Source organism: Cricetulus griseus (genome assembly GCF_003668045.3).
Source record: "Cricetulus griseus strain 17A/GY chromosome 1 unlocalized genomic scaffold, alternate assembly CriGri-PICRH-1.0 chr1_0, whole genome shotgun sequence".
NCBI lineage: Eukaryota > Metazoa > Chordata > Mammalia > Rodentia > Cricetidae > Cricetulus > Cricetulus griseus.
The window spans coordinates 218,798,948-218,815,029 of record NW_023276806.1 but is presented as its reverse complement, the minus strand read 5'-3'; the positions used below and the strand labels follow the sequence as shown (position 1 = coordinate 218,815,029).

The following is a 16,082-nucleotide window of genomic DNA, read 5'->3' as shown; positions in this document are numbered from 1 at the left end:
GCAGGCACATTCCAAGACTTTTAGTGGGTGCTTGACATTCCAAACCTTGTATGTATGTTCCATTCTTTCCTATGTGTATATACCTAGGGTAAAGTGGAATTTACTGATATGACAGCAAGAGATGAACAACAATTACATTAATGAAACAATCATAAATACATACTATAGTTAAAGCATATGAATGTGGTCTCTCTCAGAGTCTCTCAGTATATTGTCCTTGCTCTTCCTGTGATAACACAAGCTGTTATAATGCCTTGGTGATGTGAGAAAAGGGGGGGGAGGGGAAGTGGCTGTGTGATGTAGCCTGAAGAAGCTACTGACCTGAAGTCATGTTGGGCAAATCAATGGCTACATTTTGGTACAAAAACATGAGTGAGTTCATCATGTTCCTCAGACTAGTACACTGTTTACAATTTGTGAGTTGCTTATTTCTGGAATTTTCTAGTCTATATTTTTAGAACACGGTTGACCATGAATAACTGAATCCATGGAAAGTGACACCATGGAATGGGGACCACTGGACATTCCAGAAGATACACAAATCTCAAGCAAGCTGTGTCCTGTCCCTAGAATACGCTTCCCTGGCAGACGGAAAGTAGACTACTTCAAGAACACAAACAAGCCTTTCAAAAACTCCCTCAAAATATGTCTAAAAATAATTTATTATTTTAAGAAATACAACACACAACAGAGCAATATAAATGGCTTTCAGACTATGGGCTGTTTTGATTAGCCATGCCCTGGATGCCTACAGCCTACACCCATTAGCATGGATAATTGAGAATCTGCTGGATTTCCATTTTAACACAGTCTCTCTAATTCATTTCAGGCACAGAGATGGGGAAGCAAACCCTTGGCTTTGTTTGACTGCACTTAGGCAAATGCAGCACCACACTGGCCTACGCCATACTAACCTCTGTACAGTCCAAAGAAGCCTTCATAGCGGAGCACTTTCTTAAAACAGTCAAAGCTGTTTTTATACATGAGCTCCCCCACAAACGAGCCGGTTGACCGTTGGTTCTGCATCCGAGTCTTTACAAGGTCAATAGGATACACAGCAGTGGCTCCAACAGCTGAAATTAAGTAATACCGTTATCTCAGCCGGAATTAAGGTGAGATGGGGGAAATGGATAGGTGGATAAAAATTAAAGAAAGGGTTGAAAGCAGAAATTTTTTATGCGCAGAATTACCGAGCTCCCTTTCTATACTCTTAATTGTAGTTTTTTTTTTTTTTTTCAAGTATCACCTGACAAAAGGATGTCACTAGAGTTTAAATTAACAGCATATCAGCGAAGTCTAAGCTCACTTGTGGGATGCTGATGATATGGATGAGTAGGAAAAGTACCCTCTGCTCTGGTCCCACCTAATAGACTAATAGAGGCAGGTTGATAACTGACTTGAGGAATGAATGATTGCTGAAAGCAGCAAGGTAGAAAACAGGAGGAAAGACCAGAGGACAACACGAAGGTGACAATTTGACTAACCTCCAGCAATAGAACCCAGACCAAACCTGTAGGCTGACTCAGCGAGCTGGAGAAGAAAGGGTCGAGCTGCATCCCCTGAGGCTTTCTGCTTCACACACGCAGAACATCGGCAAGCAGGAAGCAGTGGACAGAACAGAAATACATACAGTTATTTAACATATCACTCACTGGACTCTAAATCTAATACCAAGTAAAAAAAGAGAGAGAGGGAGAGAAAAGCGAGATCCACGTCCATAAAGTACTTATTAGTAATAGGTGTTTGGCTACTAAGCATGACTGAAATTACATTGGGATGTAAAATCATGGCATGAAAAATAACATTATGTACCAATTTTCAAATGTTCAGTTCCCATTAGTGTTCTTAGTAATGTCAATGTAAAAATACCGAGAGACATCATTCTTGATTAATCAAACTGGCTGGGCTTTTAATTTGAATTTTGTTTTGGTTTTAAATCCTAATATTCAGACTAGCAAGAACTGATAAAAAGTTATTCTCAAACTCATTGTTAAGCTAAGTAAAAGCTTTGGAAAATTTAGAAATATACATGTAAACACTTAAAATGAATATACTCTCTGGGGCTGCAATTCTTACTTTAAATTAGACAAGAAACAGCAAATGAAAAAAACAGGGGAATAAACAAGAACTGGGCTCTTTAAAAAAGCAGCACAGAGCAAAAATTCTGGAAATACACTAAATGACCAACAAACCAACAGAGGTTTAAAATCCTATACGGGTGGGCATAGATGCACACACCTTTCATCCCAGGGCTTGGGAGGTTGAGACTGATTTCTGTGAGTTCCCAGACAGCCTGATTTACATAGCAAAGTCCAAGCAAACCAGGACCACATAGTGAGACACTGTCTCAAAAATAAATAATAAATAAACAAAATAACAATCGCTTTTAAAACCAAAAAACACATCATTTAAAATTGGATCCTCAAAGAAGATCTGACATTGCTTTTTTAAAATGTTCACAAAACTTATTTATAAAGAAGCACAAGGGGCTGGAGAGATGGTTCCGTGGTTAAAAACACAGGCTGTTCTTCCTGTGAACCCAATTTTCAATTCCCAGCACCCACATGGCAGCTCACACCTGTCTGTAACTCCAGTCTTAGGGATCTGATGCTGATATCAGACACACACATGGTACACAGATGCAATGGAGGCAAAACACCAGACACGTATTTATAATAAAAGAGTAGAATATGAAGTCTTTTGTTGTTAAAATTTTAGGTTTACAGAGAAATCAGGCACTCAGGTACTAGGGAAATATCTGGAGATCTACAAAGATGACACCAGCTAACAATCTAAGCAACAGAGGAGAGGCTACCTTAAATGCCCTTCCCTGATAATGAGATTGATGACTGACTTATATGCCACCCGACAGCCCCTCATCCAGCAGCTGGTGGAAGTAGAAGCAGACACCCACAACTAACCACTGAACTGAACTGGAATCCAGATGCAGAGAAGGACGAGTGAAGAGCAAAGGGGTCCAGACCAGGCTGGTGAAACCCATAGAAACAGCTGACCTGAACATCGGGGAACTCTTGCTCCCCAGACTGATAGCTGGGATAACAGCATGGGACTGATTCAGACCCCAGGAACATGGGTTTCAGTGAGGAAACCTCGGAAATCTACAGGACCTCCTGTAGTAGTCCAGTCCTTATCTCTAGCATAGGTGTGGATTTTGGGAGCCCATTCCACATAGAGGAATACTCCCTGAGCCAAGACTCACGGGGGTGGGCCTAGGCCCTATCCCAAAGGATACAACAGACTCTGATGACACCCTATGGAAGGCCTCACCATCCACGGGGAGCAGAAGGGGTATGTGATAGATAGGGTTTTAGTTGGGGGGGGTGGTAGGGGAGGACGGGAGGGAGAGGGAACTGGGATTGTCATGTAAAACAATCTTGTTTCTAATTCAAATAAAAAAATCTGCAAAAATAAAATGAAATAATTTGTTGATATACATACATATATATATATGCATACACACACATATAAAATTAATACTAATATTTTGGCATCTCTACTACCTAGCAACAGTCAAAATGTTTATGATGGTCATAACTAGATGTATAAATTATAGGTGATTGTAAATTTTTCCTCATTTAGGTCATCTTCCTAAAATCCTTACTTCTAGACAGTCAGCTGTCTACTGTAGTTCTTTGGACCTGCTGTCTTTCACATTTCTGAGGCCAACACATTTTAGAATATTATACTACCCTGTCAATGTAAATAAAGTATTGACTTTGTCCCATAGAGTTGTCAAGCACTGAATAATACCTGTTGAATGAATAAATACATTCAATAAAATTTGTTTTCAAAAGGCATGATAATTAACATCAGCGAACAATGAAAATAGTCACCCTACTCAGCTACCAACCCACTGAATTTTAACTGCTGTCAATGCAACACGATTCCAATACAATGAGATCATTTGAAATCTGTAGTCATTTAGCTGAAAACAGCTTTACGTCGAAATATGCATGTCTAAGAAGGTAAAACATTTCTTCCCCAAATTCCACGGTTGTCTCCAATTCTGCCCCTATGTTCTACCTTCAGTGTGACAGATGCATTCAAAGGAGGAACATTACTTTATTTACATGCATGAAAACACGTATGTCCTGGCATCAAAATAATGAATAAGAGTTCTCTACGATACTAAAGGAAAAGAACCTGCCATGACTGCTAACTCTCCCTCTAGAAGACAAATCAAATTCCAGGTTCTCACTTAACTTTTAAAAGCTACAAAATGCAATATGTTCCTAAAACCACGAGAGAAAAAGAGTCCACTGTCATTGCTCCCTGTCTAGGACAAACACTTCGAGGTCTATAGGGTGCTGGGACATATTAAACTGGCCCACAGGTAGATGACCCGCCGTATTTCAATTTGTCAGGCGCAGTGGGATCCACGCAGTAAAAATCACACTAGATTTCAGGTAGGGTTGCTATGAATTGCTCTAAAACCTCTGAGCATCAGCCAGTCACTTCCCACTGTAGCGGAGTTCATCACACTCCTCTAACCCTTTTGTGGGCAGTACCGACAAGCACCCATTACAAGCCCTCCAACGCTGCAAAGGGCACAGAGGGAAAACAGAGAGGTACTGCTGCCAGGGGCAAAGCAAGGGAGATCTGAAACAGCCCCTGTGCTTTCCTTAATCCCCAAATTTCTACAATAGCTGGTGGCATGCAGACGAAGAGATAATTATCTCAGACACAGCGTCTGAAATCAAAGGGAGGAGAGAGCAAGGCTGCTTGCACCTCTGCCCGGGATTACACAGTTCTTTCTCCGGCACCAGGGGTAATCGGCTTCCTCTTCTAACCACAGCCAGCTGGTTTCCCAGAGGTGCCTAGTTAGGATTTACTGAGTACACACCCACTCCTTCCACTTCCATGCCGCACACGAGAGACTCGCTGCTGCCTTTGGGAGGGATGCAGCTAAGGGGGGGAGGGGAGGTTCTGGCTCCAGGCCTAACAGCCCTAAAAATGCAGGCCGAGTCAACCCATTGTGGTCAAACTGGCGTCGCTGTTCAGACCCAGAGCTCCAAGCCAAAAACAGTTAAGTCTCACAAGATTCGAAGATGGCTTTGCCTTAAAGGCGGTCTTTCTCTAAAAAAACGACACTCTGTCTGTTCATGGATTTATTTTACAAGTGCCATGCAGGCAAGGCATATGCAATGAAGGCATTGCTCTCCGGGTCACAGCTACAGAGCTGAGCAAGGGTTAAGTGATGAGGTCCCCATGTCTTAAGTTTCTGACTCCCACAACTTCAAGACAAGGGCTTCTGTTAACCATAAAATAAAATTTAGCATTCCTAACATTGTTTCCACATAACTTATGAATCCTTTCACAGAGAAAATAGGTCTAAAAGCCTCTGAACTATGACTCCAGACTAAACAAAATTATCTCATTTTGATACTCAGAAAAAAACGGAAGGCATGGCTGTTAGACAATGCTCTGACAGTGGCCCACTGAGGAGCAAAGACAGCTTTCATTTAGCAATGCCAGATGCTGCTGGGGACAGTCACAGGAACCAGTGCTCCACGCCCACGTCCCTCAGTGCCAGACGAAAAGAAGAAAGGAGCTCCTTGTATTGGGAGTGTTGGGGTTTCTAGTGTTGGGGAAACTGCCCTGTCTTTCTAAGAAACACATGCCCTATATCAGTTCACCAGTAGGTTGCTAAACAATCTGCCTTTTCAGCCTCCTCAAAATACCTGAATTTGGGGAGCAAAACTGGAAAATGATTAAGGCAGAAGCCAATGCTGGAAAGGCAATGGAGGTGCAAGGGGCCTGGTATCTCTGTGCAACTCACTCCTGCTCACTCACCTGCCTCTGGGTCTCAGCCAAGTTGAAGGGCAGCATTCCTTCTTCCAGGGGAGCAATCCGCTCAATGTCTGCTAAGGTCATGCGTCTGGACAGAGAGCACACAGAACAAGGATGAAGTCCTACATTTCTTACACTCACAATATAGAATTCCAGAATGTTCCTTTGATCACTTCCCATAGTTCAGTGCTGTCCTTCACTATTTTGTTTCTTTCTCTCCTGCTGTATTCTCCCCATACCTAGCTCCTAACCTCCCTTTTTATTAAACTAGCTTTAAAAAAAAAAAAAAAAAAGGCAACTTACCCCCTTGGCTCGTATAAATCTGCTAACTGAAACAAGATGTCAACTTCCATGGGTGTAACCTGACCAAACTTCTGGGCTGCCAGAGCAAACTCCTCTGTATGGAGAGAGAGAGATTCAGAGACAGCAACATCACGTTCAGCATTGACTCAGAACAGTGGGTGGTGGAAATCACACCATGCTATCATGAAGTCATTCCACACCTCCCCAGGTCTTTCACCCATGTGGAAAAGAGTGCAGAGCACCATCCTAACACTCCAGTAAGAGCTCGGTGCCATAGGAAGGCTCTAAACAAATGGCAATGGGCGGTATTCAAATTATAGGGCATGGAAAACAAGGCAGTGTGTACAAACTTCAACTGGCTCCTGGTAGTAACACTGAATTCCCAAGTGAATTTTCCATGTTTTATTTTTTTTTAATCCCATTGAAATGCAGATATCTTCTTTGAGTTCACAGATCACACATACCATCGCCAATACAGGTTTGTGGGACTCTCGCATATTTCTGAGGGCCAAGGACCTGCCTGTCATTTTGGCTCAAGTTCTTGTCAGAACTGAAAAGATTCACCCAAGGCTGTCTTCGATTTATCAAAAATGTAGTGAAGATTGTTTTGTTTGCCTTGGGTTGTCTGATCATGGAATGGAGACCACACATCACCAATTAATTAACATGTATGAATGGGGTAGAAAATTCTATCCAGGTTGCTCTCCTCAGCCCCACTGCCAAACACACTTGAAGCAAAAATTCTGATAAACTCTCACTCACCCTTAGTCACCTCCACATCTTTCCTGCTGCCAGCCAGAGTGCTGTAGATCTTTCTAATGAGTTCCATGTTGTTAAGGAGCGAATTAAATCCATTAAAATAGGAGAAACTAACTTGATGGGATGTAGTGCCTCCAGCGGCCTTGGTAAGTTGAAAACAAGAGCCAGAGGAAGGAAAAAAAAAAAAAAGACAAATAGATGAAGAGATTGCAAAAGTATATATATTTAAAGCTGTTTTGGAAGTAACCAGGAATGATCAAAAGTATTTTTCCTTCGTATTAGAAAAGCTACAAGTGATTTCTAAAGGTAACTGCACCCAATCATGACCAAGATCTCTACTTCCATATACAACACCTGGAAAACTAAATGAATACACAAGTAGGACTATAACAGGACCAGCAGACATTTACAGAAGTTAGATTTCAGTTAGAAATTTTTTACACGTTGGTTTATTTCATCTAAAGAGCAAGTCTTTTTTTTTATTATTTTAGAAGTTATTCTACATTATCAATCCCCCATTCCCTTGCCTCCCATCCTCCCCTGCCCCCAACAATCCCCCCAACCAACCCCACACCAACTCCCCAAGGATAGTGAGGCCTTCCATGGGGGAATCATCAATGTGTGTCACATTATTTAGGGGAGAGCCTAGGCCCTGTTTCCTGTATCTGAGCTACAATACTATCCTTCCAAACTATGTCACATGAGTATGTGCTCATACACATAAAACTGGATTATATTGGTTCAGACATACTATGAGAAGTGGATAATACAACCTTAATATTAAGACTTATCAAAACACTTAAACCAGCAATAAATAATCACTTAAGTCCTGAGACTTCACATTGGTGGGATTGCTAAAGTGCAAGAGCATTCTGGTAAAATTTGGAGATGCCATATGCTTAGGTGGGTTGGAAGATGATTAGAATTATGATAATCAGATTTTTTTTAAGATTTTTTTTTTTTTTATAAATAAGTTATGCTTGCAGGCCAGAAGAGGGTACCAGATCTCATTACAGATGGTTGTGAGCCATCATGTAGTTGCTGGGAATTGAACTCAGGACCCTGGGAAGAGCAGTTAGTGCTCTTAACCTCTGAGCCATCTCTGCATCTCTAGCCCAATAATCAGAATTTTTAAAGAAAAAATTCTCTTTGCAGGAGACAGGGAAGCAAATAGCATGTCCATTATAATGAATGGAACTTCAGTTTGGGGTTTCAAATTCTATCCTTCACTAACAAGGCAAAATCTTTTTTTGTAATTAGGAAAGCATATCTCTAATAACAGCCACATAAATCTTCACTTAGTAATCATTTCAAGAAGCTGACAGGAGAGTTTGGTGGTGGGGGGAGGCACACATAAGAAAAGGAGTGAGATTAATAGAGTACCAGAATGGGAAAAGCTTTGTATTCAAAATAAAGTGCCAGGAAGCCAAATAGAGACTTGACATGGTCAGCACTGTGGGAAACCCAGACAGCCATGAGCACACAGGTAGTCTATAGCAAAGGAAGAGTTTCCAGAGGAATAGTTCTGAAATCTGAATGACCATGAGAATCAGCTGGAAGCTTTAACATTTAAATACTATCCCAGCCACCCATAAGTGGTGAAGCACAGGCCCTACAAGAAACCTGCATTCCACCTGTAATGATCTTCCCTGGTGATCTAGATATTCCATGGCCAAGGCTTGGAACCACTACCCAGCATGCTGCAGGACACCTTGGAGTTCCAAGATGTAAGGACATCAGTTGGATATCCTTTGGGATGGGGTAACCATGACACATAATGGCAGGGTTATGCTTGTCACAAGCACCACTGCAACCCCAACAGACACCAAAAACCAATGAGAAATATGAGCTTTATAGCTTCTGGTCTACCTAAGACTCTAATAGGAGGCCAAAGTGTGTGAGCTTGTGTGGGTGCCTGCTTGCATGCGTATTTCTTTATTTCCTTAAAGAAGAAACATGAAAATCAACATATGACAGACCTCAAAAAATAAGGCAAAATTAGCATTAAATCACAAATTATTTTTACCTTTCCCTTTTTTCCTAATCAGTTAATACAGATGGATACTCTGTATTCATGAATTCTACATATGCAAATGCAACCAACTACAGAATTTTACAAAGATTTGGAGGGAGAAATTCTAACTGCACTTAACCATACAGATGTTTTCCTTGCCATTATTCCCTGAACAACACAGTGTAACAAAGACTTAAAAATACTTACTCTGCATTAGATGTTATAAGCAATCTAGACCTGATTTAAAGTACAAAGAAGACACATGTAGGTAATATCCAAAGATGATGTCATTTTGTATAAATGGTTTCAGTATCTGTAGAATTTCGTATATGAAAGCACCCTGGTGCAGTCCTCCAGGGACACTGAGAAACAAATGTACATATATAATCCAGACAATCAATTAAGCCATCCACTAAAATAAACCAAAATATATTTTGGTTTGCAAGGATGGGAATATGAGTGATCATATTAGAAAAACAGAAGTGTTTAATCAGGAGAAGAAAAAAAAAGAACTACGTAATTCTTAAGAACTGTTCTTTACTATCCCAGTTTACTTAGCTCATATTAGGGAGAAAAAAAAAATGTTTCACTAGGACAACAACAACTTACAGCTACTAGACATTCTTCAACAAAAGGAGTCAGGACATGGGGGCGGATGGTAACCATGATGTCCCGGAAGTCAATGGCTGTGACTTTTCCAGCATTGGAATTGTCTCGTTGCACAAAGGCTTGCTTCGCGTGCTCCAACTGTATTTCCTACAGTTAGAAAAGGTAAAACGGATCAGTTATGTCTCTTACTTTCTTTCTGCAAATGACTGCTCATTTGTACAGCAAACAACAGAAACAAGCCTACATCTTGATTTAACAGGGCCCACTGGCTGTTCAAATGCTCCCCTAAACTATTGTTTCTTTTGAGAGAAAGAACATTTCTCAGACCGGCAAATATAAATTGGAGAAAGTATACTCTCCTTTAAACCTTCTGCCCACTGGAATGAGAGCCAGACATAGTGGCACTTGGCTGTGATCTCAGCACTTGGGAAGCAGGGGCAGCAAGACCAAGAGTTGAGAGATGGTCCCAAATAGCGCATTATGGCTCTGATGTCAACCTGGGCTACATGAGAAGAACCTGTGTCTTAGTTACTGTTCTATTTCTGTGAAGAGAAAACATGACCATGGTAACTCTTATAAAAGAAAGCAGTTAATTGGGGGTATATTTATAGCTTTAGAGGGTTAGTCTAAAACAGGCAGGCATGGAACCAGAGCTGAGAACTTTACATCTATCCAGGTGGCAGGCAGACAAAGAAATTGGGTCTTAGCGTGGGATTTCAAAACCTCAAAGCCCACCCCCTACAACTCCCCCAGTAAGGCCACACTTTCTAATCCTTCTGAAAAGTTCCAAGCATTCAAACACATGAGCCTATGGGGCTATAATAACTCAAAGTACCACACCCTGTTTCAAAAGAAGGAAGAGAAAGTAGGAAAGGTGAAGGAAGAGGAGGAGAACATAGAAGTCAAAGGAATTAAGTCTGTCTCCTTTGTTCTAGAATCTGAGACAGAAAGAAAATGAAAATAAGAATGAACTTAGGTAGCTGCAAGGACCTGGCCAGACCCAGCTTTAGGTGATATGGATAAAAAGAAAAACATACATGGGAGCATTAGCCTCTCTGCAATACAGGCCATCTTGACCACATGCTAACAAGCAAGTGTTCCTAACAACAGTGAAGGAGCACTACTGGCATTCAGGGCTGGTAAAGGCTGCCTTGTGCTGGTCCCTCTTCACAGTACCTGCTGGTAACTCTTTCACTCAAGGCTATGAGGGCCAAAACTGATGCCCCACAGAGCCCTATGTTCTGCAATAAGAAGTTGGACAGTTTGTGAATCAGAAGAGGCAAAATTGTGGCAATGCATTTGGATATATAACTCATATGACCAATTCCATAAAGAAGCATAGCTCTCCATTGCTAATCCCAGAAGATAAATTCAGGCACAAAAACCAAACATGGCTTCCCACTGACGCGCCACTTCTCCCCACATGGCCGAAGTATTCCTGCTGTAGAAAGCATGCTATCACCTTCCTCAGGACATTACCTACCTTCCAAATGGACCTCACAAAGTTCGTCTGCATGAAATTAAGAGATATACCAAAGGACTATCAAGGATCTCAAATTATTTAGATGAAATGAAGTTCCATTAGTAAGGACGTCATCTCTTAGTTCGGGTGACATAATAACACAGTTAAGTAAACACTGACTGTCCTTATGAGTCACTGCAATTTGAAGTGACAGGAGACTGATGCTGCTGGGAAGGAGTCTATGTCCTTTCCTTGCAACACATGGGTGAGAGGAGAAAACACGATTGACAAAATATTAATAATGATCGGATCTGGGTAATGAATACACTCATGGGTTATGCTTTCCTGCCTAGTTTTCTGTAGTTTCAAAACAACATAAACACTGGACTTGTAAAAAATACTTAAGTAGGGGAATAGTCATTATCTTGTTTGTAGCTTCCTCTTAGTTATGGCAACTGCCATTTTTGGTGCAGTATGACCCTGATGAAAGCCTCTTTAGGGACCCAAATCCTTGTAGAGCCCCGCACTTGATCTTTACTTAGCATGTGTCATCCAGCCCCATCCTCAAGTGCTGCTCACTCCCAGAAAAGCACCTGGCACAACACGGTCAGAGATTTCTTCTGAGCTAAGGATTACTGTCACCTCCAAACCTCCCACTCCCACCTGCTAGACCAGAATTTCTAAGAATCTACCCTGTAGGTATCTTATAAAGGCCATAAAATTGCATATCACTAATCCCACCATTAATGTCCCCTACCCAGTATCAACTCTGGTCCCTTTTCTAGGTTCAAAACTACTGGCATGGTAGTTTCCTGGTGACGTCACCTGAAAAGCCATCATTTTCAATTCTCTAAGCTTCCTTTCTCCAAACTGTAAACCTGTTACCAAATTATGTTCCCGGGGCCTTTAAAAGTTCACTCAAATGCATCTTTTCCTTTTCTCTCTTAACAGCAGCGATTCAGTGCCTCCTCGAACCTGGCTTCAATGTCTCTGTGGTCCTCACTGTCAGTCTCTGGCCACCGCAGTCTACCATGCGTACATCAGGTCACCTTTCAAAGTCACAGACAGAGCCTCCTCTTTCCTCGGCAGACAGATCCAATGGGCTGTATTACAGAGACTCATCTCCAACGCGTGGTACTAAGGACTCTCGGACAGCTACCCAGAGCCACATCTCTACAATGCAGACCCTCTATTTGACTGGAAAACTCAACTTGGCCTCTGCATTAAAAATTAGGGCCCTGCCATGCACATGAACATGTTATCAGATAATATTAACCCTACATCAGAAAGAGAGTCGACATTATTGGCTTTCCCACCTCCCCATACCATGGATGAGGTGCTGCATTCCCATTACGTTTTTCCCTAGTTTGCTGCTGTGGTACTAGGTACATGGGCACTCATATGATAGACATCATCAGTGACAGGAGGCCCATAAAGTTGACTAAACGAACAACTAGAATCTATACAACAAAAATGGAGTTGTCTACCCAAGAGCCTCCAATTCAAGAAGAAGGAATTAACTGCTCAGCACCTGTAGTAGAAAATGATCACAGGAGGTATTCCACTGAAAGCAAAGATCATAGCAGGTATTCAACTGAAAGTAAATGAACACAGTCCTCAGACCCACTGCAAATGTTATCGAAGGCCAAGGTTACTCTTGGCAACAGCAGAGGTATCTTCTGGTACATACCATTTTCCTAGATAAAACTCAGTCTTAAGGACCTAAAGGCTGTATTCCAAAGTCAGCATCACACAGCACAGCCAACCATCTCCTCACAAAGCAGAAACCCAGACTACGAAGAACAGCTTGTCTGGAATGGCAAGGAGAAAAACGGATGCCAAAGGCTGGGGAGGGGCCAAGACCACACCACCGAAGAAGGGATGTGTTGTGGTGGGAACATATCTATGACGGGAATAATATTGCCTCCTTCACTGTCTCTATAGTTTCAGTTGAAGAGTTGCCAGCAGGGACCCGACAGACAGGCAACAAACAAACAAACAAACAAACAAACAAACAAACCAATAGCTCTTTTACCCTGAGGATGAGCAAATTGAGAGTTCATTTTTAACAGCTCCTATAAGCTGGAGACATCAAAACTCCATGCAGAACTTGAAGCTGTACTAGTGAAGTTGCCTCAAGTATGAAGACAGGGAAGGTTTGGCTATTCCTTCCATGTAAACTACATTACTAAAGCCAGGGCTTGCTCCCATCCCCACAACTGAGGCAGCATTCTCATGCGTGACCTAGGCTTTCCTCACACCTACTATACAGTCCAGAACAATCTTGAATCCTCAGCATCCTCTTGCTTTGCCTTATCTTCCTGAGTCCTAGGATCTCTGGTTTGTACCAGTGGATCCAATATATAGGAAACAAGCATTTACCTTACTGCATCCAGGGAAGGAGCTGTAATCACCCTCCCAGGAGGAACTAAGCTGTAACTCACGCCTGGGTACTCCCCCCCCACACAACACACACACACACACACACACACACACACACACACACACACACACACACACACGGCCCACGCCCATAAGCAAGTGCATGGGAAGCCCTGGAGAACCACGCCGTGGGGAATTTGAGTAAAAATACACTTGACACTTACAAATCTAATGTTACTCTATTTATCTATGTATTTACTTAAGACAGGGATTCATGAAGCCCAGGCTGGGCTCCAACTTTTACCGTAGCCAAAGAAGACCTCCAGCTCCCCTTCCAATTCCTCTGCCTGCTGATCCCTGAGATTATGGGCATGCACCATCATGCCTAATTTAGTGGTATCGAAGACTGAACCTAGGGCTTCACGCCTGGGAGCCACACTCCCAGGCCTGCTTTGAAGTTACTCTTCATGCTCTAGTTTTTGCCTCTGCTGGGAAGACAATAAAATTCCCAAGTTTCCACTAAGGCAAAAGGCAGTGTGTAGAGAACACCTGGCTCTCCTCACCTACAGTCACAGGGGATGCAAGGCAAAAGAACAAGGACAGATGTCTTCTCACTCATGTCTGCTCTCCTCTCAGTCCTAAGAGCCCTGACAGACAAAAAAAAAAAAAAAAAAAAAAAAAAAGTGGGGAAGCCTGCAGTGCCAGCCACACAGACAACTATATAACTGTCAAATTCAAGAACTGCTCGCTTTGAAATAAATGACCAGGCTTGTTACCTGTGGCACAGTGACTTAAATCCCTTGACATTATCTCTACTAAAGAATATCTGACATATACGTAAGGGCCACCATGGGACTGGTGATTCCCATATGTGTGCCAGAAGGAACAACAGTGGGATGAAGAACACAGACAGTAACACTCATTTCCTAAGTGAAGGGAAATGAGAGCATCGGGAGAAACAATCATTGTTTTGAAGTATTTAAAGGTTAAATGACTGGCCGGTTAAAAAATCCAAGGAAAGGGCCACGCTGGCTCTCTGTATTTCTTTTTAAAAGAAAATCAATGGGAAGAAGATACCAGGGTAGGTTACAGCAACTACACTAGACTCTCACGCAGGAAACTACTACTGAGAAATGAGATGAGATGCCTCACACAAGCAAGTGTCACCAGTAACACTTTAACTGAGGGCGAAGGGACACCTGTCACGGATTTCATTTTCCTTTGATGGAGGGGAGTGGAGCCCTGATGACAGCAGAATGTAATGCACCATGACACTACTCCTTGGGAGAGCTCCAGTGAGCCAGTTGATGTTTTAGGACTTAAGGCTTTCTCCACAAAATGCACACACCAAGGCCCGCTGCTTAGGCCATGCATGACAGACACTTGGTAAGTGGTAGCTTTGATTTCACTTGAGGTGAAGGGCTTAAACCCCTGTGAAGGCCTTTCCAGTGGTTTCGAGAAGCCATCTGAACCAGCCCAGGCACAGGCAGATGAACACATGAACATGGCAGAGAATCACAGAACAGTGGAGTACTTTACTGCAGGCCAGGGGTTGAGAAAGTGCTTTATTGAAGCAGTATGATAACTCTGGAAACAGACATCATCTTCACTTTACAGAGAGGCACTTGGAGCTTGGGGCGGAAGTCACACATCAGCTGAGCTGAGATCATCACTGAGAATCATGTGACTCCAAAGCACATTCCTCACTGCTGTGTTAGGCTGTCTTTCGGGAAATATCACAGTGGGATCAGAAACTGATTTGGACCCTAATAAGAAAAAAGAATTTTTAAAAAGCTTCGAGGGAGCTTGGGGATCATCTCAGTTGAAAAAGTGACTTTTACTCACCCCCCAACACATACACACACACACACACACACACACACACACACACACACACACACACACACACACGATGATGATGATTTGGATGCCAAAGCTTAATAAAGAAGGCTTTATCTCAAAGGAATTCCCACCTAGGATGATGGTGGAGATAGAAGAGTGAGTCCACCACAGATTAAAATTACTTTGAGCAGAAAGAGATGCAGCAGTTGACCAGAATGAGAAACAGAGTGAAGAGTTTAGGTTAAAAATAAATGTTAAGCATTCTACAAAAGAAAGCTAAAGTACCAGTAGAAGTGTAAATCTGGGAAAGTTACGTGGCTGAAAGTGAGGAGAAACAGATGGTAAACTTTGTGCTAACTGCATCTGTGTGTGTGTGTGTGTGTGTGTGTGTGTGTGTGTGTGTGTGTGTGTGTCCTGTCTGTCTGTCTGTAAACATGGCTTTGCTATTCTCAAACTTGGAACCCGTCTCCCCTCCCAGCTCTGCCTGTGTGCTGGGGAGGAAGATGTATGCTACCACACCCTGACTGGGAGCCACAATCTTAACAAGTATTTTTTTTTTGAAAGACAGTTTAGTTAAAAAACAAACAAACAAACAAAAAAACAAATAGAAGAGTTTTAGAAAGAGATGTGATTATCTCTCAATACACAAGACAACAAAGATCAAATTGATGCTTAAACTAAGTACAGAAAACAAAATTAAAGACCTTAGAAGAGATAAAAACAAAACAAAACAAAAAACCAAGCAAACAAACTCAAAGGAGTCGGACAGTGGTATTGAACACCTTTAATACCAGCACTCAGGAGGCAGAGGCAAGTGGACCTCGGAGGTCGAGGCCAGCCTGGTCTGTAGAATAAGTTCCAGGACAACCAAGACTATACAGAGAAACCCTGTCTCAATGC

At 42.2% G+C, this 16,082-nt stretch overlaps 1 protein-coding gene across 2 annotated transcripts in view; it reads right to left on the bottom strand.

The window, feature by feature from the left end:
* Slc25a13 (solute carrier family 25 member 13) overlaps window positions 1-16,082 on the bottom strand; it is a 189,850-nt gene that overhangs the window by 71,582 nt on the left and 102,186 nt on the right. Inside the window, exons 6-11 of one of the 2 annotated variants that reach the window (XM_027389891.2) lie at window positions 9,497-9,643; window positions 6,877-7,015; window positions 6,115-6,208; window positions 5,815-5,899; window positions 1,485-1,572; window positions 915-1,073 (exon numbers count right to left, since the gene is read on the bottom strand). In XM_027389891.2, the coding sequence (XP_027245692.1) occupies window positions 915-1,073; window positions 1,485-1,572; window positions 5,815-5,899; window positions 6,115-6,208; window positions 6,877-7,015; window positions 9,497-9,643 (712 nt within the window). The remainder of the gene's footprint in view (window positions 1-914; window positions 1,074-1,484; window positions 1,573-5,814; window positions 5,900-6,114; window positions 6,209-6,876; window positions 7,016-9,496; window positions 9,644-16,082) is intronic. The other variant, XM_027389892.2, reaches the window with a different exon arrangement.